This window comes from Pteronotus mesoamericanus, unplaced genomic scaffold (assembly GCF_021234165.1).
Source record: "Pteronotus mesoamericanus isolate MK-2021 breed Mesoamerican mustached bat unplaced genomic scaffold, CSHL_Meso_final contig_164, whole genome shotgun sequence".
Lineage (NCBI taxonomy): Eukaryota > Metazoa > Chordata > Mammalia > Chiroptera > Mormoopidae > Pteronotus > Pteronotus mesoamericanus.
Genome location: NW_026555065.1, coordinates 4937237 through 4960362, shown reverse-complemented (window position 1 = coordinate 4960362; position 23126 = coordinate 4937237). Strand labels below are relative to the sequence as shown.

The 23126-nt window shown below is 46.9% G+C and overlaps 1 protein-coding gene across 5 annotated transcripts in view; it reads right to left on the bottom strand.

Annotated features, from left to right (window-relative positions):
• Nucleotides 1-23126, bottom strand: part of DAPK2 (death associated protein kinase 2) — a 108078-nt gene that overhangs the window by 14139 nt on the left and 70813 nt on the right. For all 5 annotated transcript variants that reach the window (XR_008528423.1, XM_054565307.1, XM_054565306.1 and 2 more), the window contains exons 5-9: nucleotides 11362-11491; nucleotides 6103-6151; nucleotides 5269-5295; nucleotides 1830-1982; nucleotides 771-816 (exon numbers count right to left, since the gene is read on the bottom strand). Coding sequence is in view for 4 of the 5 variants with exons in the window: in XM_054565307.1 (XP_054421282.1) it covers nucleotides 771-816; nucleotides 1830-1982; nucleotides 5269-5295; nucleotides 6103-6151; nucleotides 11362-11491 (405 nt within the window). In the remaining variant the exon portion in view is untranslated. The remainder of the gene's footprint in view (nucleotides 1-770; nucleotides 817-1829; nucleotides 1983-5268; nucleotides 5296-6102; nucleotides 6152-11361; nucleotides 11492-23126) is intronic.

Below are 23126 nucleotides of genomic sequence, written 5' to 3'. Positions count from 1 at the left end.
CAGTTAGAGTGAGTGGGAAGTCCGGCTATGTCCCTGGAGTGCACACCTGCTCAGTTAACAGAACTAGTAGGGCCAAAGCCCCAGTCTCCTGATTCCCACCCTCCTAAAGGACTTTTCACAGCACTTTGCTGTGACTAGACCACAAGACCTTCCAGCAAACCAGCAGCTGGAAGCGCAACTATAAAGCAGTTTAGGCAGGTAGTCACCTTTGTGCACCTGCCCTCCCCGGAGGGAACAGAATTGCCCTAAGATAGCGGCTGCCTCTCTCCCGGACCAGGCCCCCACCTCAGCCCCATTCCAGGAGGGCTCATGGAGCCTGAGAAAGCCAGGTGACCGCTTTAGGTGTCATCCGTAACTCAGAGCCCCAAAACCCAGAAGGAGCCCTGGTGACAAAGTTGAGATTTTCCGTTGTCATCAACCTCTTTCTACACCTGGGGAGTCCTGATTTCTGCTTTGAGAATGACAGTGACATAGCATACGACAAAGGACACTTTGTAAGATGACCCCAAACAAAAAGGGTTACAACTGAGGTTTGTGAAGGTTGCATGTCATAAGTCACCGGAATGCATGAAATATAAACTTAAACCTATAAACTTATTTGAAAGAGCCCCAGAACATTCGGGGCCCCCAACTAGCTTTCATCTGTGCCCATGGGTTAGCATTTCAAGCAAAGGCCTTGCCGGGGGCCCTCTGCATGTGGCCACCCCAGCCAGCCCTGGAGACAGAGCAGAGACCTTCCTACCGCCTGGAACTCACCACTGTGCTCTTACCGTGATCCAGGGGTGTCTGAGGGCCTCTTGGATTGTGAGCCGTTTCCTGCAATGAGGATCAGAAACTGCAATGAATCATGAGGACAGACGCTGAGAACAAAGGGCTTCATTCTCACTGTTCTCAGACCTGCATTTTGGCATTCTTTGATCACTGCCATCAACCCGGAATGTTGGAGGATGCAGAGATGGGGCGCAGGGGAGCTGGCTGAATTCTCTGCGCTCCAGAGAAAATGGCCCAGGCAGACCTCTCTACAGAGTGACATCACATAGCGCTCATCTTGGTTCCAATGTGAACGGGCCTGACGCCACACCGTATGAGAGCCATAAGCACTCTTTTGAGCTTCCAGCTTTGCATTGTTAAATCTTTGGTCTCTGTTTTTCTGTTTGTCTCCCAGATCCCTCCTCTGCTCTGCCCTTTGATCCTGCCTAGTGCTGGCCCTGGAGGGAGAAATCCGGCTCCTGTACTGGAGAGGGCCCCACTCTAGCTCCCTCTGAAATCTGTAGGACCAAGAAGACATAACCTTCTAGAGTCTGCGAGACTTTCCTGCCCCAACTAGGCCATGCTCTGGGCACCCAATACCCTACAATTCCCTGCCCACCATCTGTTGTGATCCCACAGCCTCAGAGCTCACCCTGGGTCCTGAGGAAGGGGTAGGATTATCATGTCCCTTATTCTCTCACATATTGGCCTCTCTGAGCTCACATCGTCAACTCCCACCTGAATTGGCTCAAAAACTGCTGCCTTCCTTTTCAAATTCTAGTTCCAGGTGCCAGATTGTACAAGATAATGAGCCCTAGAGAAACTCAGGCTGACTTCCACACAGACACACACATCACACACATATAGTGTTATTTGCATTTCAGCAGGGAAAAAAAGCAGAAAGACTCGAGCAAACAAGATGAATGCCAATCCACACTTCTCAGCACCTGCCCAGCTGAGACCATGATAGGGCAGATGACAACCTGTGACAAAGTGGGGACAGACTGACATGTCTCAAGGAAAGGCAACAGGAGCAGGTCAGTGACCTGAGAAGCCCATGTCTTTCTCTGTCCTCTTACCTGGTCTCTTTAACCAGAAGCTTCCGAATGAAGTCCTTGGCCAGCTCGCTGGTCTGGCTGAAGAATTCCTCATCAAAGTCATAACTCACTGCTGTGATATTTGCCAGCGTTTCCTGCTTCGTGTCTCCCAGAAAAGGGGATGCTCCACTTAGGCTGAGCACACAGAGAGAGAATACGTGATTACAGGGAAGTAGACAGCAGTGGGGAAGATGGACTCAGGGAACCCTGATTCATACTGTTGCAAGGGGTTGGGAGGCTCCCAGCAATACTGCCTGACCCCTCTGCGTAGCCAGTCAGCAGCCTTTTGAACTGAGTCCAGTTCAATAGACTTTATGGAGCTCCTACTAAGCACTCAAGAGAGAGAAACAGTGTCTTCAAGAGACTCATAAAAGGAGGGGAGAGAAACACAGCAGAACAAAGCAGAATATAATAGAAGGACAGACAAAGGACTGTGGGAACACAGGAGGAGGGAGGCCCAGGGCAGGCTTCATAGGAGAGTTGACATTTGCATCAGTGTGTCTTGAAGGAGGAGGAGTTTGTCAGCAGTCAGAGAAGGAGATGAGAGGTCACTAAGGGAGCAATTTGAGCAAAGCCTGACAGGTGTGGAAGTAGAGGGGTCATTAGGGACCAGAAGAGGGTGTGAGGTTGCCCTGAAGGGTTTGTCAAAGAGATGGCGTTCTAATAGTGACTCCTGAATCTACCGTCAGTGGACTATGTGAAGACTACCTAGACGTGCCATCTTCCCAGAAGTCACTGTACCCAAACATTAGCTCCCTGCCCTGATTAATGATTGTCAGTTCACAAATGTATCCAAGCTGGAAACACAGGGGTCACCACCTCTGACTCTTCCTTCCATTTCCTCTCCTCATCTAACCGGCCAGAAAGTTTTGTTGGTCAAATATCTCTCGAAGGTCATCCTCACCCACGCTGCCATTTTCTTAGCACAGTGCATTGGAAAATACTTGGTATTTCAGTCTTGAGTTTGAACCTAGCTCTGTCACTCATTACCTGGGTGAACCTAGGTAAGTGACTCAACCTCTCTGACCTTCAGTTTCCTCACCTATAAAATGAAGAAAATGAAAGTCCCCACCTCACATGGTTGTTGTAAAGAGTAAATATATACAAAATGTTTCATGCAATCTTGGCCCATGCTAAAGCTCTGGAACTGATGGCCATTATTATAGTCATTGTTAGAACACAAAGAACCTTCTATGATTCTCCATTCTCTATATGATCACATCTAAATTCCCGGGCAAATGTACTGAGAAGTTGGTCCCTACCACATTCTCAGTACATTTCACCACACTCAACATGCTAACTGTTCCCTTTCTTAGCAGGGCAGCCCTTCCGTCCCTTTATACCTGGAGCATTAACCTCATTCCAAATAGTCCAGTTCAAATCAATTGACCTCTTTCTTCCTGTTCCCTGCCACCCCATTAAACCTTCCGAAGCCCCAGCAGCCATTGCCTCTCCCACTGTATCTCACAGAGGCATGGTTCTACCTCCACTGTGACCTTGGTCCCACCAGGTGAGAATTAGCTATCTGGTGGTGTTCCTCACGCCACCCCAACACAGGGCGCTCCATACAAGGAGGGCAGACTCTCCATCATGTAACTCTCTCAAGTGCCCGGCACAATGCCCACCATGGAGCAGGCACTCAGGAAACTGTATGGAACTCAAATTAGCTGTGAGAAGACTATGTGCCTTGTACACACTGGAGTTCTTCAACATTTCAATGGGAACCAGAGTTCTGAAGAAATGAAAGTTTCAAGAGCCAATGTCTGAATATTCTGGCTTTGATTTGAAACTATAGAGCAATGCATCTAATTCTCTGTCTTTGCATCAAATTTGTCCGGGGCTTTTATCCCCTAGACATCCCACCCCTAGAGATTCTGATAGATTAATAGATCCGGGGTGGAGCCAGGACCATGGTTGGTATTAAAAGGTCTAGTGGGCAGCCAGGATTTAGACCTTCTGCTGCAGCTTAAGGGGGTCCCCCACATTATACAGAGCTCCCAGTCCAAGTACTGCTGGAAGGGTCAGAAAACTGGTTTATGGGGTGTTAAGAAAATGATCTCCTCAGCTGTTGAGTCTGGCTGTGGGCTGACTCTTCCCCAATGTGCCATAGAAGTGGCATTTTCCAAGTGTGCTGTGAGGAGAAACCATTTGGGAAGCACTAATGGAATGAACACCTACTAATTAGTCATGTACTATGTGCCAGAGCAGTGCTAAGAAATTTGCACGTCAGCTTATGAGGGGGGACCCCAAAAAGCTGGAATTATCTTCGTGAGGGCAGGTCTTGTAGTACAGCCTTCCCACTGTAAGAGAGTGTTCTAGGAACCCACCTGTATCAGTGTACCAGCTGGCATTGCTGTGAGAGGCTACACTTGGCTTCAGTGAATTTTTTTTTAAGACTCAGTGGGTTTGCCCACTTCATGATGGATGATTTACGAGCTCACCTGCCCACACCGCACTGAGTGTTCAGCAGTTTTTGCCCAAAAATGGCATGAGCCCCATGATCCACCCTCCCTATTCACCCAATCTAGCCTGAGCAACTATTTTTTTGTTTCTCTGGATGAAAAAAGCCTTCAAAGGGAAACATTTTGTCAATGTGGGCGAAATAAAAACAGCCAAAGTACTAAAAAACATCAAAATTGATGAGTTCAAAAACTGTTCTGAGCAGTGGAAAAAAGTCTTGATAGGTGTATTGCATCAAATGGAGAGTAGTGCTTTGAAGGTGACTGAAGTTTAAACATGGAAGACTAAAAGCACAATTTTTTATAAATAATTTCTGTTTTGGGGGGGTCCCTCCTCATATTTAACCTTCACAGCACACCCCTGGTGGGAAATTGGTGATTCTTATTTTGCTGATGAAAATAACAGACTCGGAAAGAGGTTAAGAATCTGCCCAAGGCCACAAAGATGGAAAGTGTCAGATCCACTACACATAGAGCTGTGCAGGAAATCTCTGCTTAAGCAACTTAATACTTCAGGAACAGGAAAGAGACTCTGGGGAGAAAGGAGGAGGGAGAATGCAAGGCTGGGAGAGGAGGGGAGAAAGGGAGAGGAGGAGGCAGGATGGGCTGGTGGGGGGGCTGCAGCTTGAGAGCTGCCACAAGGCTTCTGGGTGAAAGCTGACAGCCTCATAGCACTCCGGTGTGGCTGAAGCTGCGCACTGGATCCCTGGCCACGGTGGGGATGCAGATGGAGGCTGCTCTCCTGGGTTCCTGCCCAGCCCAAGCCCCATGGGTGAAATGTGTGAAATGTGTGAAATGGAGCTAAGAGGGTTCAGCCTCAGGTTCGCTGTGTGGATCGAACACATCTGGTTCACGGTGGGTGCTCAGGAAATGTCAGCCTGCCTGTCTGCTTGCCCTTCTCTCACTCCTCTCAGTCCCCCGGGTCTAAGCTGGGTGGTGGATGCAGAATCAGGGGTACTCACAGGATGTAGGTGATGACGCCTATGCTCCTGCAAAACAAAGAACAGTCCAATCATGGCCTCCTAGCCCTAATCCCAGACCAGCAAGGGAATCCCTGCATGGTTCTCAGGGGAAATGGCCACTTGCCCTTCCATGGCGGCCTGTGAATGCCATCTCAAGCCTCACAGCCCTCTCCATCCCGTCCTTCCGCAGCACCCAGGGAGGCAGCTGGAGTCATCAAACTCTGGACATTGAGCCTGAAGACTCAAGCTCAAGATCAGACCCCTGCCCTTGCAGGCTCTGATCGGGGCAAGTCTCTTATCGCTTCTGAGCCTCTTTCTCCTCATACAGCGAGGACAATAATAACTATCTCAGAGGACTGCTGGGAGGATTTTAGAAAACGACTGAATCATGGTGCTCAGCCACCTACAAAGCACTGCTCAAATGAAATAACGCCAGTCTAGGCAGAGAATCAATCGCTGCGGTATCCCCAGACCCACCACAGGGCCTAGAACGTGAGGCTCTCAGTGATCATTTGATTGAATGACTGAAAGAGCTGTTGTTACATTATCTTGACCACGGCTGTGGCAGGCTTCAGAGGGGATCCTGTACCTCCGTCCTCAGCCCTCCCCTTGCTCTCCACCTCTTCTCTGTTCTAACTGGTCTCAGGTCCAGGCCTGGCTGCCTCCAGCTGCCCCGGCCCCAGACCCAGAACACCCAGAGCAGCCAGAGTCTCTGAAAGGTGCGTGTGGATTGAAGGTGTTCCTCTTCAAGAGGGCTATCAGCCAGAGCCAGGGTCTGAGGCCTTCTGCCCTTGGAAGGGTCCCCAGACCACCTAGGTGGCCTACACAACTTACCACATGTCAGCCTCCAGGCCCAAGGGCTCATAGTTCACAATTTCTGGAGCTGAAAGAAGCCATATTGAACAGTCAGCAGGAGTATGAAAATGCAAGAGACAGCTGTGGCGAATTTTAGGGAGTTTAATGCCAAATGTCTCCATCCTGGATTCCCCTCTAACACACACACAAAAATATCAGAGCAAAGGAAGGAGATAATATCATTCTAAAAATTTTGAAGAAGTTAGTTGCCTGTTACATTGGTAGAAACTTTTTGCAAAGAAGCCTTGATAGTGAGGATGAGGGGAAGCACATAGGAATGTCTGGAAAAGGAAGAGGAAGAGGAGGGTGGAGAGAAGAAGATACAAGAAGGGACAATGGGGCTTAGTGACAAGGCCTACTTTAGAATTCTCTGGTGGAAACCAGTCTGGTAAGCACTGGAAGGTGATGGAGAAGTTGGCAGAGAAGGAATCCACAGTCTTCTGAGTCTGGCCTGAAAAAGGGTACCTCCCACCTGAGGAGCAGGAAGACATTCTGGGGTCCAGATGATGGGTTTGAGGTGCCTGAGGGGCATCAGGGGAAGGTGACCAGGAAAAAGCTGGGTATTGGGGAGTGGGCCAGAGTCATCAAGTTTGGAGTCATCATATAGGTGGAAACAGGAATTGTACAAATGATGTCACCAGAAGAAGGTGCAGAGTCTAGGAAAGAAGACTCTACTGAGAAGAGAAGGAGACCAAATGCAGCCCAGAGACCAAGCAGACAAACACTGGGAAGTGAGTATTGAATTTCACACTCACTGTGGTGACCAGGGAATGCCCTGATTTGGGAAGTGGAAATAAGAGTGTAGACAACTTATTCAAACTCTTTCCAAAAGCTTGGCTATGAGATGGAGGAGAAAGAGAGAGCAGAGGCTAGGGAAGGGAGAAGGACTGAGCCTGTTTCACCACTGATGGAATACGGTGGGGAGTGGGCAAGGCTAAGTTTGTTGGTCTAACACAGTATCAAAAGCACTGCATTCACAGGGTGTGCCTGCCCACCCTCCCACCCTCCCACCTCTCCGCTTCCAGATACAAGGAATCACTCTCCTGGCTTAGCTTATTTTTTAGCTTCATAAAAATGATGTCATACTGCATGTGATCTACTGTCACTTGATGTTTTTCCCCTCATTCAGCATTATGCTTCTAGTGTTCATTGAATGTTCATCCATGATCTTTCATTTTCACTGCTATTTAATAGTCCATTGTGTGAATATACATATATCATCTTTTAGTTATTCTCTTCTCAGTGATCATTTGGACCGTTTCTACTTCTTTTATTATTGGAACATTTCTACAAATTTTTTTTGTACATGTCACCTGGCACACACATGAAAGGCTTTAACTAGAAGAGTGATAGTCAAAGTGTGGTCCACAGACAAATAGTCTGCTAATTGTCACTGGTCCAGATGAGATAGGTACAGAAATTGGGAGTATGCATTTAGAGACTAATACAGAAATATGACATTGCCATGACATTCAAACTGTCATAATTTATCTAGAAATTTATTTTTCTTGGTTCTTACTGAAGAAGCAATCCAGCACAGAACGAAAAAAAAATTTTTTAAGATTTTTACCATAGAGAGTTTGAGAAGCACAACTGACTTTCCAGTACTTATCTGCTCAATATACTTATATACACATTATTGTCCTCTATGCGCTTTTGTTTGTCCATTTTTCTGTGCTTTTCTTTTTCCTTGTTTCTTTTAGTTTTCATATTGTTTTTTCACTCAACTTATATTTTTGTAATCACTGCCCTTAAGACTTCACTATGTCTACGTGACAAGTCTAACATAAGTCAACACTTTGAACCTCCTGTAACAAAACGAGACCTTAATTTCAAGCATTCTGTCCTAACATTATTTTCTTCAGTTTTTAGTTTTATTCTTTTTTATTTTCACAATTAAAACTTGATTATTTTTAACAGAAAATGTTTACATTTGCCTAATATTTACTGATTTCTTTGCTCATATTACTTCTTACATTGAGACGTCCCTTCAGAAGTTATTTTCCTTAATTTATAACTACATCTTTTAGAAATTTCATTTTAAAAGGCCTGTTGATGTTTGATTATTTGTTTTGTTTTTGTTGTTATTTTTTTGTTTGTTCATTTTGCTTTGTTTTCCTGAATCTTTTATCCTCATTCTTGAAATGTAATTTACCTTGGTACACAATTACGTTTTTTCCCCTCTTAGCTCTTTGAAGATAATATTCTATTGAATATTGACTTCCATTGTTGTTTTGAGAAGTATGCTGTCAGTCTAATTTCTGTTTGTTTGTTTTGTAGATAACCTATCTTTTCTCTCTGGCTGCTTTTAAATTCTTCTGTTTGTCTTTGATACCCTAGAGTTTAACTATAATATGGCTAAGTATGGATTTTTTTTTTTTCTGTTTGATATACATTGTCCTCTCAGAATCTGATGTTTTTACATCAGTTCTGAAAATTCTTAGCCAGATTTTTCAAATGTTGCCTCTCTAGTGTTTTTATTCTTTCCTCTGAGCCTCCAAACAGACCTATGGTAGGTGGTCTTTTTTTATCCTCATTTGCTTACCCTCTCATATTTCTATGTCTGTCACTCTAGCTAATTTTTTCCAGTTCAGTGTTTCAATTCTTCAACACTCTCCTCAGCAGTGTGTAATCTGCTGTTCAGCTCAGTTACTGAGTTTTAAGTTTCTACCAGTATATACTGAATTTCTTAAAGTTCTATCTGGTACTTTTTGGAAACTCTCTTGTTGCTTGCTCATTCTTGTGATTCTTTCTTTTATTTCTATATGCATTTCATTTATTTTATAGTCAACATCTGATCATTTCAATATCTTATGTCTTTGATTATCTAAATATTGCCAGCCTCTGACCAAAATGCTGATATGTGGACTTGCCTTTAGGAGAGTTCTTCTACTGGATTTTCTTGCTGCCCACAGCTCCAGCTCTAAGTTCATTTCCTTGGCATTTGGGCATGGGGAAGATGATGCTGAAGGAATTACTACCCTTACTCATTTCCTGTATGTCCAGAATTGCTTTAAAAAGAATATTTTCTAAGAACCCAGTTTTTTAGTGGGAGGGCCTTTGGAAGACCAGGTACACCACACTACTGCAAGCTGACAGCAAATTTTTAACCCTGGATCTCAGGTTGGGAATTTCCAAGAAATGGTGGGAGTAAGGAAAATGGTTATGACCTGTTTCTAAGCAGTCTTGGGCAAAGATAGTCATCATAGTTTGGGTAGGGCCTTAAAGAAGCTACTCTATATATCTGTAGGGGACAAAGAAAACCAGTTTGGGCTGGAGCTGGCTCACAAAAGTTAACTGTGTACACCTCTTCCCAGCTCTGAATTCAGTGATAACATGTTGGGAGTTTGAAACTGGAAATACTATAAATTAGGGTTTTGTTCTGAGACCCAGTTGTTAGACATTTACCACCATACCATTGGGCAAAACTGTCCAGAGTCTGGCCCTACTCATTAATATCCCACTCACACAACCAGTCTGTGTGGACTCTCTGCTCCATCCAGAGTCAACAGTGCATTGTCCCCAACAAATGTACTACTTCTGGGCCTATTCCCCTGCTATGGATGACTAAACCTGGGAGCTGCTCCTCCTCTACCCTGGCTCCTTCCCCGCCCCTCTTCAGACACTTCTCCCACACACAACAGCCCTGTCCCTCACTGATTCAAGGTCATAGCTTATCCCACTGACTTTGCTAGGATAGATATCTTGTTTGAACAGCCTTTGAGGGCTGCCTATATTACTCTCTTTACAAGTAATCACATCCTGTCTTGTGGCCCATCATTGCCCTGAATTTCTAATTGAACCATTACTGTTGTTTGACACTTGGTATGACTTAACTAAATAAACATATACATCTTTACTATATACATGAATGGTGGGCAGCAACTGCTGTCTCAAACAAGTTCAATAACAGATGTCTTATGCCCCAGGTTCAAGGTGGCTTTGTCCCCAACTCATTGTGTGGCTTCGTATGTCACTCTGAATGTGGCTCTTTACCATCACTATGTCTATCTCTAGTACCTCGCCTAATAGCTTTCATACAGAAGGTGAAGAATAACCAACCATTGGTTGATCTTAACTGAAATCCTCCAGCCTTCCAGTTCCACATTTGTTAAACTAGACCAGACGATCTGCAAAGAGCCTTCCAGCACTCTTATTTGTTGGCTTGCTGTGTTGCTTCCACAAACTGTAAGCTCCTTGGGGCAGGGTCTCCTCAGAGAGACAGACCAGTGTAACGGGAAGAGCACAGGCTTTGATGTTGGACATATCTGTATTTGAATCTCAGCTCTACCCTCGTTTTGCCCTGAACAAAGCTCTTGACAGGGGAAATATTTAAACGTGTTTCATTATGTAGTTTGAAGATTAACTGAGATAATGTCTGCAGAGCACAAGCCATAGATAGTACTGGGCACCTGTAAGGGTCCCGTGCCAGTGGGCCCTCTGCAGCAGCATTCCACAGCGGCTGCAGAGTTTGTATGCGTAGCCTGAAAACCCGTCAGAGTGAACGATCTGACACACTGTCTCCCTTTTTTGTTTAGACTGTGGTTAGAAGTTTCCGCCCCTGGGTTTTGAGAAGACCACGCCCTCCCTCCATTTTCAGAGGCACTCCAAGTCCTGAAGCAGAGAGACAGTGGTTCTCAGTTCTCATTCCTTTCCCCTTTGCAAGGCTGTTTCTTTATGAGACCCCACCCTGCAGCCCAAGCCCCATGAGAAGGTTTCTGGGGTCTGGGCCAAGGGTGAGAGAAACAGAGGAAGAGAGGGCCACCGGTGCCCTGCTGCAGGTGGACCTCCCATGCATAAATGAAGGACAGGCATACAAGGGAGGTGAGTGGGAGGATCTGGCATCCAGCAGATGATTTCCTTTTTTCTTTCCAGGAAATCGAAAGCTACTCCAAAGAAAGTTGAATTTACAGGAATGCAAGAGGGTGAGGTAATTTTAAATGTTCACAACAAACTCAACTAAAAGCAGGAGGTGGCACCTGCTCTGGGAAGGTTTAACTCTGCGAAGGCTGCTAGCCCCACCTGGCCTTCCTAAGCCCCAGTGGGCACTCAAAGCCAGCCCTGGACCCTTACCCAAAGGCCCAGCACCACATTTCCTTCCCCACACAGTAGGTTTCTAGGGGGTCTCCAAGGCATCATCTTTCAGGCCACAGCCCCAGACACAGGGTTTTTTACTGGGATTTCTTTACCTTTTGATCCCAGATTCTTAGCTGGGAAAGAAATAGCCCCAACACTCACCAACAAATTCTGGTGTGCCAAAAATGTTCTTAAATTCAACTCCATCTTCTATTTCGTGAGCCAGGCCAAAGTCAATCAGCTTGATGTGTGGAATGGGAATATTCTTGTCTAATAGCATAATGTTTTCTGGCTGGAGAACAAAAAGAAAAAAAAAGGGGCGGGGGAGAAAAGAAAAGATGGTAATTAAAGCCCTGTATTGTGTTTTTGCTTTGGAGCTGGGGTGCGGTTTGGTGTTCTTTTTTTGGAGACTAAAGCAACATAAACTCTCTCTTGTTTTTATGTCCTCGGTCTTCTCCTGTGAGCTCAAAAACTAGCACAGCACCGAGGACAAGGTCTGGGTTTCACCAAACCTGTCACTCCTGCTGCTCACAGAACTGGAAACTGACTTCAATCCCCTTTGTGCCTTAACAGCAGATTCCTTCAATGCAGGGCCTCTGTTTCCCCAGCTGCCAAAAGGCACCAGAGAGATACCCGCATTTCCTATCAACAAAACCACTGCTCTGTGCGAATGTGATGGGGGTAGGAGCATCACAGCCAAGCCTTGGCTTACGTGCGGCTTGTTGACCTTCCTCTTCCTGACCACCTCTTGCCCCTGGCCAGCCAGCTTCCTGTTGACAACACTCTTCTCCTCTAGACTAGACTATCGGGGTGGCTCATGCTTCTCTATGTGTCTGTCTAATTTTAGCCCTCAGTAGGGCACAGGAAAAAGTGCACCTGATTTCCAGGGAAAATACCAGCTGTCTAGGCTATTCCCAAAAAACAACTGCCAAATCTGACATAACAGTGTGGGCGTGTGGTGGTCTGAGAACAGCCCTGGCCTCACACACCCCGGGCTCCAAGTGAGGCTAGAACGGGATCCTCAGCCTGCCCTTCTCACTCACACCCAGCTGCTCCGGGTACCCAGTGGGCAAGCAGGTCCCTGGGCGTCACCCCCTTTCTTCCCACTCCCCACCACCGCTCTCCCAGGCTCCACGGAGAGTGGAATGTCCTGAAAACATACATCCATCCAAACACTTGCACACAAAAGTCACAGCAGCACATTTATGAGTCCCAAAGTGAACACAATACAAATATCCACCAACTGATGAGCAGATAAACAAAATGTGGTATATCCATACAGAGGGATACTATTCAGCTATAAAGACGAATGAAGGCAAAAGGAAAAAATAAAAATAAAAAGGGAGGCAGCGGCAGTGGCAGCGGCAGCAGAGCAGGGATTGGCTGCGGCAGGCAGAGGTGTGTGGCTCCGCAGCCTCAGCAGCATCCCTGCCTGACAGGGCCGTCGGCGGCTTGCGTGACCACAGCAGTGAGGTGTCCTTGGCTGTCCCACCTTCTGTCGCAATTGCCAGGGCTGCAGGTCTGCACCGCTGGAGCCAGGACGCGCCTCCGTGCTCCTCACCGCCTCCACCCCCGTGGCCGTAGCGACCCTTCCCCACTGCTGCACACACCGTGACAGAGGACAAGAAGTCCTTAATCCTGGGCCTGGCCGAGTAGAAGCTCTTCATCTGCAACCTGACCACTGGAGAATTCACTGGGTTCTTGTCCCCACCTCAGCACCCACACATTGGACCATTTGGGCCATACACACCTTCAGGTCCTGTCCTGCCCTGATGGGAGGAACACAGAGACCATGGCCATCAATGCTTCCTGCTTCCTTCCCAGGCCACCAAGATGGCTCAAGGCTGGCCAGGGGATTTGGACCCCATATAAGAAGTTACTCTTGCTTTCAGAAGGACTTCCTTCTTGCTCTCCCAGCCTTCACTAATAGCCTGATGATACCCAGGAGGCAACCCAGGGAATGACGTTTATCCAGCTTTTACCAAGGGAAGCAGTGCACTAGTGCTCTACATCATCCTTGTGGCCACCCCGATTGGTAGGTACTATTATCAACCCCATTTCGCAGATGAGAAAACAGAGGCTCAGAGAGCTAAAGCATTTGCCTGAGGTCCAACAGCTCATAATAGCAGAGTCAGGGTGAACTTCCCAGGCAGTCCAGGCCTGGCTCTTTTCACTTCATCACCCAGTTGGGTTAGACATCTTCCCACTGACCATCAGAGAAAGCCCAAGTGCCCTGTCTGGTAGCTGAGACATCCCAGGCTCTGCACCAGCTGCCCTGTGCTGCCTTCCCAGCCTCACTGTGCATCACTAGCCTGCACCTGCCCCCAACCCCTCAGAGCACTGCTACCATGCCCAGAACAATGCCTCAATTCCCTCCTTTGCGCTGGCTCTTCCCCTTGCCTCCCACACCTTGTCTACTCTACTCTTCTTCACACTTTCAGAGCCTGTGTCCACATCCCTGCCTCCTTTTACTCCCTTACTTTCCAATGAAACATTCCCTGACCTTGTGCTCTAAACCCTTCGGTGTGACCAGAGAGTGGTTCTTGTAGGCTCTCTCTCGTATTGTGATGCCACTTTCCTGCATGGTGGTCTCCCTTAGAAAATTTGAATCAGTTTCAAGGACTCTGGCATCCCCTATGGTATCCTGCATACTACATGTTTCATTAAAATTTGCTGACATGAATTGAAAGAACTGGGGGCCAGTGGTCTAGAAACACCCGAGGGTGCCCCCCCCCACAGAGCTGCCATAGAGCTGGGTCAGGCGGGAAAAAGGACTCGGGGGGGGCCCCCAAGGGTAGCAGTCCCCCCAACCCAGGGTTTGGTCTAAGCTCCTTTGCTTCCCTGCTCCCCAAACAGGGTAGGGTGGTAGAAAAGAGCTGAAGCCTAGGCGCTGAGAAACTCTACCTTCAGCTCTACCACCCATGGCTCTGTGAGGCTGTGTGAGGCTGCATGAGCTTAAGAGCACGTGGCTTCCTGTCTCTGGGCCTCAGCCCCCAACTCTAAGATAGACAATGGATGACACAAAGCCTTTTTGAGCTCTAGGCTCTGCGATTGCAAAGTGGCACAAACTTTTAAGCTGGCTGTGGGCCCACATCCCAAATTTCTACTGCTCTGGGCCCGAAGGCAGGACATGCAAAGGCCCCGGTGTCCCAGCCCCAGGTCAGGAAGGAAGAACAGGCAGCTGCAACCACAGGCCTCTAGGCCTCTAGGATAGTACAGTCCTACCCATATGCTCTTGCTCCTGTCATTCTCCTCCAGCTTCATTTACTTCAACCACATGCTTCACCCACATACCTGATGTCACTGCCAAAGCACACCCGGAGGGAGGGATCACGTTCCCATAGGTGCGCATGAACCTGCTACCAGGAGGTGAAACTGGCCTCACCTGTCAAAACAAACCCACCCAGCTCAGCCCACCAGGCAGCTGTGGGAGAGGCCAGCGTGCCCCTTCACGTCCCAGTGGATCTGGCCAGAGGTGTCTGCTATGGTGCCAACCTGGCAGCTGGTCCTCCAGGTGGGACCCATGTCAGTGGGTAATCCCCGGCGCAGCATGTCCAGGAACCCCTGCAGGATGAAGGCAGCCTCTGGGGCCTATGCAGTAAGGTGTAAATGGCCAGAACTTAGAGTCACGCAGGTCTGGGTTCAAATCCCAACTCTGCCACTCACAGGAAAACCTGGGCAAAATCAATGGATCTCTTGGAGCCTTAGTTTCCCATCTGTAAAACAGAACAACACCCGCCACGGCACAGAGTTGTCCTGAGGGTTCAGAGATGGTCACGTAAGGAGCTGAGATTCAGAGAATGATAGCTATGTCTGTTGTCTCCTTTCTGGGATGCAGTATTGACAATAGTCACCCCTGGAAACTTTTCTGAGTCCCTACTGAATCACCTGCACAGGCTGAAGAACATGCCTGTCACAGACCCACCTCCTCCCTCCCTTATCTTCTGCTTCCCGCTTCCCAACCCACTCAACCCCCAGACTCACAGTGTCGGGGCTGAAAAGGACCTCGGGCCACTGAGTCCCCTCATGTTGCAGAGCAAGCCCGAGAGGTCAAGAACCTGCCAAGGCTGCTGATCAAGGATCAGAGTCCAAGTCTGCTGGGCCCTGGCCTAGTGTTCCCTCCAGGTGCCCATATGGCTGCTTGTCACTGGACAAGGCTGCTCAGCTCAGCAGAGCAGAGGCTTAGCTCAGCAGAGCAGGGACCCAGTGTGGGACAAGGAAGCTGCCTATGAACCTTCACTGGCAATGTCAAGCCCAGCCACAGATTATTCAGGAAGTGCTGGGCAGCCTGAGAAAGCAAGGCCGCTTGCTGCCAGGCCTCTGTCAGCAGGAGTCCATGGGGCTGCAGTGCACTGTCCTCCTGGCACACTACAGATGAGACTCCACCAGCCTCCAGTATCACCCAGGCCCCAAGTGTCCACCTCTGGCCAGCTCGCCTTCGGCTGCAGCGGGGCTGGCTTCCTCATCCGCCCACCCCGGCTGCAGGTCCCTCTGCTGGAATGCCTTCCTGACAAGTTCCTCCTTCCCCCTCAGCACCCAGCTCTCACCCTTCCACACTGGAATGTCTTCGGTGACTCCTCCAACACACACAGCTACTTGTTTCTGCCCAAGGGCCAGCATGGTACCCTGACATGCCTCTGGCAGAGAACCAGCTGCGTTATAATTACTTTCTTCTGTGTCCTCTTCCCTCTATACTGAAGCCCCATAGGGGGGAGAGGGACCTTCCTCTCATTTCCATCCCTACATCCAAGAGTGGCTGGGAATGTAGTAGGGGCTCAGAAATTGTTCACTGGATAAATGAAGCAATGAACCAGTGTAATCACAGATGCATCTCCTGCACATCCTGCTTTTAGGAAATCAATATAGATAATGGCTCAGAGCCTAGGAACCTGGGTTCAAATCCTACTTTTGTCATTTACTAGCAGTCTGACACTGGGTAAGATACTCAGCCTCTGGTTTCTCCCTTATAATTTAGAAACAATAATAAAACCTACCTCAAGAGGGTCCCTAAGAGGATCAAACAAGGCATATAAATGGCCTGTGGCCGTTATCAACGTCTGTCATTTCCTTGATCATGACTCTCCTTCCCAGAATGAGTCTGTATTTGATCACCTGCCTATTGAACTCATACCCAGCTTTCCAAGCCCAGCCAAAATTCTATCCCCTCCAGTAAGTATCATCTAAGTACCCCGTCTAGTCCTTCTTCCCTCTCCCAGCTCCACACTCATGCAGTAGTCTCAACCTGCAGCACCAACACCACCAAGAGCTCTGTGTGCCAGTCTTGTCTGCCCCACTAGATCACACACTCGCCGAGGGCAGGGCCTGCTTCTCATGCTCTGCCTGTGTTTCCAAAAGCACTCAGCCCTGGGTTTCAGAGGAAAACCTATCACACTCAGTTTGCAAAGCATTCGCACTCATTTGATTCTCACTCTCTGAGACATCCCAATTTTACAGATGAAGAAAACGGGACTCAGAGAGGTAATGTGCTTGTCCAACGTGCCTCAGCCAACAAGCAGTGGAACTGAGATTCAAGTTCGGGTTGACTCCAAATCCTATGTGCTCTTCCTTCTCCCCCATTGTCTCCTTGTTTCTAGTTGATGCAAAGTGCCCACTGGGGTCACCGCTGCCTGCTGACAAAGTGGGTGTTCCCATCTTGGCTCTAGTGCCTCAAGAGCATGCTGCCCAGCTCCATGTTTTTCCCAGAAAACCCACAGCTTAGGGAAGGGCCACAACTCCATTGCCCTGGATGTGTTAAACCACAGCTTCTGGCTCTGATCTCCCACTGTTCTGCCTGGTAAAGCAGGAGAGAAAACCACTACTTACTGCCCCTCTGCTCTTGTCAGGTAGAGGAAGGGAAATAGATAAAAATTCACTTTCAAGGCCATGCCAGAACTGCTGGCTTTCAGCCTTGGGCCAATCAGCAATGCTGACTTTGTGGTCTGTGCCACACGGCAACTAGCATTTGCCATTAGCATTCCCCACTCATCACCATATTAGGTCCTCATAGCCACTAAGATGTGATGGCCGAGGCCCCATCTAACCAGTGAGGAACCTGGGCGTGGATCCAGACATTCTGAGCCCCAGACTGTGCTTTGGGGGCCCCTATCTGAGCTAGATGCCCACTGGAATCCCCTGGGGACTGTGTTAAAAATACTGAACTGACTAAATCAACCACCAGGAGTAAGATTCCAGAATTGGGGTTTTTTTGTTTTTGTTTTCAGATTATTTATTTATTTATTTTTAGAGACGGGAAGAGAGAGAGAAAGAGGGAGAGAAACATCAATGTGTGGTTGCAGTTCACGCGCCCCCTTCTGGGGACATGGCCTGCAACCCAGGCATGTGCCCTACACTGAGAATCAAACCGGCGACCCTTCGGTTTGCAGGCCGGAGCTCAATCCACGGAGCCACACCAGCCAGGCCAGAACTGGTTTTGTAAAGCAAGCTCTCAAGGGAGTCAAAATCAGGCAGTGCCCAGTTACAGGGAAACCAGCGCTAAAGAGGGCCCAGTTATCCAACAGACATGGGTTTGAATCCCACTTCTACCCCAGGCTAGCTGTGCGACCTCGGCAAGTCACTCACCCCTCTGAGGCTTGGCCCCTCATCTGCAAAATGGGAATGTTCGTATGGTGCTCTGAGGATGCCCAGTGAAGTCCTAGGAGCCTCCTACCAACCTCTCCTCTCTACAAAATGGGCACCATCACCCAACCTCCCTCACAGAGTTGTTCTGTGGATAAAATGAGTAAACAAGCGTAGAGGACTCAGGGAAGAGCCTTCATGTTTACCAGGTGCTCAATACATGTTGGCGACCGTGATTATTCTGCATAACAGCTGACACCGCAACAGGCGGCCTGCGTATATCACCGCCCTATTTACAAAACGCTTTCACACACAGGGTCTCGGAGAACCTGTGCTCGAGCTGGCACCCACTGACTCATGACAGCCAGCTGTTCAGCGGGCAGGAATTCAGTCAGCTGGTGGTTAAAGAACTGTATAATACTATTATTGTAATATTAAAAATTAAATTATATAAACTTATATTTAAATAAATTATATTTAAAACTTATTGCTTCCTGATTTTAATATTTTAGTATCTTCTATATTCTTGAGGTTAGTTCCACCTTTTAGCTCTGTACGGGAGAAATACCACACAATGGTGTGCTTCTGCTCCCTTTTTCCCAGCTCTAGTCAGTGACATCATGTTGGTATCTTGAAATTGGCCACAGTGGGTGTATTTACACTGTGGAAATTGGCAGAACTACAAATCAGGACTTGATTTATTGTCTTCTAGATTTTAGGCTTAAGAAGTTCTGGAAAAGATTACTTAATAATGCAGATTGAACTTAAAAGCGTGCTGTGTCTACAGCCATTGTTTTGTGAGAAGCACAGCAAATTTAGGAAATATTATTTTCCAAGATGCAGAAACTGTTATCCAATTCATCAAAGAAGTCAGGCATGTCATTGGCAAGTGAGTTAACTTCCAACAGACATCTTCACTGTTTCATTTTCACCTTACTAGTTAACGTGAAAATATCAACTAACATTCTTGTTAGAACTATACTCCTTTGTCAACTGCATCCACAGGTTGGCTACTGATACAAGACTTTGACAAAAAATGAGGAAAGTGCTCCATGAGAGTCAGTTGGCTCTCTGGAATTTATAATAAAAAGTGTTATATATTTTATTATTGTAAACTGTGTTACAAATCTATATATCACAACATTTACAGTGTGTGTGTGTGTGTGTGTGTGTGTGTGCGGGTGTGTGTGTACATACATTTTTGTTTTCCAGAGATCTGGCTGTCACCAGAATACCACCATGCAGAACCTCAGTAAGGTAGGTTACTTCCTGTTTTCCAGATGAGAAATTGAGGAACAGGGAAGTTACGTAATGTATGCAAGGTCATACAACTAATAAGTGGTGGCGTTAGAATGGAGCCCAGGTCCTAGTGTCAGGATACCTGCTCTTTCTACCACCCTCCTCTGCTTCCAGCATCAAGATCCTCTCACTCCTGCTGAGATCAGCTGCAGTGGGAGGGCTGATGGTGGAGCTGTGAATAGAATTTTAAAAAGTACTTTTTGAACATGTGACAGTACAGTGGGGGTCAGGCCCAACCAGGGAGTGGGGGTTGCAGACATCTGGGAGCAGCAAGAGGCCTCTGGGCACCTAACACTGATGGCAAAGGCAATAAGGACAAAAGAGGAGACGAGCACTGCATTTTTGTCATAGGTTCCTCATGTGTAAAATGGGGATCAAGATCAATCTATTCCAAGGGCATCAGCCTTACATAGTGACCTGTCCCTGGGAGTCTGCATGGCCTGCTAGCTGGGAGGTGCCACCTTACTCATTCTCCCTTTGGAGGTTTCCATGCCCACTGTCCTCTCTGAATTCTTTTGGAGGTAAATGAGGAATAGGGGGAAATGTGGCCTTATAGGGAGGCTAGTTAAAACTCACAGCCAGCACTTGCAAGGAGTTTTAGAGTTTGCAGGGTCCTTTCATAAACAGTTATCTCCCTGGTGCCTCACTCCACTTCTGTGGGACTGGAAGAAAAGGCAGGTTTATCCCCAGACTCAAGGTCAGGAAAGGTTAGAAGCGTGACCTCCCCAAAATTCCACAGCAGAGGTAAGGCTCAAATGCAGGCTCAACTCCCAATCCTCTCCCTTTTCCACCTCGCCATGTGGCATCCTGCTCTCTTTCAAGAATCAATTGGTTGACTTACTGCTCCTCATTTCAACTCTTTCACTAATGGCTCTCCATCGTTTAATTTTTGCCCCATTTTCTTCTTTCCCTCAACCATTCAATTTAGCGTCCTTAGTTCACTTGTCCTCAGGCTACCCTAAGGTGGCCTTGAAAGTGTTGATGAAGCAGCCAGCATGCTTTTCTAGGCTCCAGGCTCTGGTGCAAGGCTGAGATGAACGGGCCCATGGGGGCCCAGGCTACTCTCTGAGGCTGGGGCACAAGCTAAGATTTGGGTATAAGGAACTGGAAATAAATCCATCCCTCAGGACGCACTGAAAGGGTAAGGAAATCAGGAGAGACTTGTATAAAAGCTTCTATAGCAAAGTAAAATACTTCATAGCACACACAGGCTGCTTGGGTGAGAATGTAAAGGGAAAAAAGCAGGAGAGAAGATCATGAAAATGGTATAAGCACCATTTCCTAATGCACCTGAAAACACACACACACACACACACACACACACACACACACACACACACACATCTGTTCATAAAAAGCTGGAGAATAATGATTGTGATGCTATTTTTTTATACTAGCACAAAAGACCATAAATTTCATTTAAAAATATTTATGGGGTACCTTTTGTTTATCTCCTTCTAACATTGTTACTACAATCTACAACTGGCTAATTTTCTTCCATCTATCCTCTCCCCTACTGAGAGAGATTTTTTTTTCTAAATCAGAAATAGAATCATGTTTCTCCACCAATTAACGGTCTTCTAAAAATTATTGTTCCTTTTATAAAGTGTGATAATGGTACTGTGGGTTGTTAGAGGACAGACCTTAATTTTGGGAGACACATACAGAAGCGTTTAGAGTGAAGTATCAGGATGGTTACAGTTTTTTTTTGAATGATACCAAAAGTTTAAAAAATCAGATACATGTGCGTATATATAGTGCTCTTTATATAACATATATATTTTTTTGCTTTTTAAAGACAGAAAGAGGTAAAGCAAGTGTGATCAAATGTTGAATTTAGAGGGAGAGTATTTACTGTATTCTTCTCTAATTTCTTCAAATGTTCTGAAATGCTTTCAAAATAAAAATTTTAGAGAAAAAGCCTTCCCATGACTAACTGCCTATGCAAATTCCTTGCCCTGCCCTGAATCTTTACAATCCTACCCTAACCTATCTTGAGAGTTAAATCTCTGCAGAAATAGTCTCATTCTTGTAAATTCTACTTTCAAATGCATAAACATTTTAGAGCAATTAATAAAATACAAATTAATTCAGTCAATTTAAATATTATAATTTAATGGAATATTAATGAGGAAAAATATTTAATGAGGAATAGCTTATTAGAAAGAAAAAACAACACAACTGAGAAATTAAATGTGTAAAGAATAAATATATACAATAGCACAGACCTTTGAATTAGCGGTGTGGTTCCTCACTGACTAAGCTCAAGTCCAAGCCCTGACATTTGATACCTGTGTGATCTTGAATGAGTTACTTAACCTGCCTTGAATCTCAACTGCCTTGTGTTTAAAAAAGTGGCCATACCTTGTACCTCAATGAGTGGCTGTGAGACTCCAATGAGAGAACAGATGTAAGCACGCTATATTCTAGAACGTACTACATATATTTAAAGAATGTATTAGTATCATTCTTATGAAAGCTTAATGAGCAGTCCCCATCACATCATGAACATAAGAACAGCTCAAAGGATGATCAGGGCATAGAAGAATCTGGATTTTTGGAGTATCTCCTCTTAACACTGTTTATATAAATCAAAAAGCTCCCCTTCAGAGTTTTCGGTTACAGCCTTGCATTCAATTTCATTCAACTCTCATACCTTATTCTTTTCGCTTAAAATACTAGTCAGACCTGAGGACTACCTTCCATTTCTGAATTCTCAAGTCCAAAAGGGTCAAGGCTGTGGGGGAGGGTGGGGACACACCCGTACTCAGGGAGAAAACTCCCAACTCCAAAATAAACAGAAAACCACACAAAAAATGCCCTTTACAAGGCCTTTATTTGTGCTGGGATTATGTACCAGGGTGAGGTTCGTGGGTGGCACTGAGCTCCAATTCCTGCTAATCATCCTGTGGAAGGCATGTCTGAAGGCTCATCGGGTGCTACCCAGTACGGGGGGCAGTCAGCCCCAGTGTCCCTTCTGTCTATGCACACACAGGCATTCCGCTGCTTCCCACACCAGGAGGACTTTCTGTGATGGATTCACACCACACTCCAGGGTGGTATTCGCCATGCTGAGGCAGAGAGCTTACCCCTTGGAAGTGAGCATTTCTTGGGTTAGCTTTTATATCAGGTGGCCTCCCCATTGGGTCCCACCATGGCCCTCCCCCAGTAGATGGTGGGCCCTTGGAAAGCAGGTTCTATATCACACTGATGTTTGTCACGCTACCCTCTGGAATAAAGTAGTCTGTCAATCAATCAATGCTCACATCACTGAATTGAAATCCACTCGCAACCTCTTTTGCTTTTTGCGGCTGACATAAAAGGGCTTTTGCCATCCGTGTACACATTTGATCTTACTAAGGCATTCATTCATTCCTTTGCTTATTTGCTCAACACTGAGTAACTGAGACTCAGTTACTTGTCATGTGTCAGTCACTGCGCTAGACACAAGCGGCAGAGAGCGATTGGCAGTGATAAATGCTCTCGGCAGAAGTCTGCATAAAGGGCAACAGAAGCAGAGGGGCAGGTTAGTCTCAGTTATGCTTTGGGAGGTGGCAGGGAGGGGAAAGGCTTCCCAGAGGAAATGGTGTTTCTGCTGGGTCTCAAAAGATGAGTGGAAGTCCACAGGCAGAGAAAAGGAAGAGCAGCAGCATCCTGGATGGAAACAGCATGAACAGAGGAGGAGCGAGGCCAGCACAGTATCTGTGAGGTCCTTGGCTAATGTTTGGAGTGGGGAAGGGTGGATGAGGCCAGAATCAAGGCAAAGGCAGCATAAGAAAGGCCTGAAAGTCATGCTGAGAATGCATTCAATTTTCCTATGGTGATAAGGGTCCATCACAGATTTCTGGGCAACAGCATGCCATGGTCTGTTTACCAAGACTGCTTATCAGCATAAACTTGTCCATTCATCTCCTTTCTGCCACAGAGCTGGGGGCGTGCCCCAAGCAGGGACAGAGCCTCACCTTCCCCAGTACAATGGCTGAACATAGGAGTAGACATCTGGCCAAAGACAGGCCAGAGAGCTGACCCTTCTCCATCACCTGCTCCTTCAG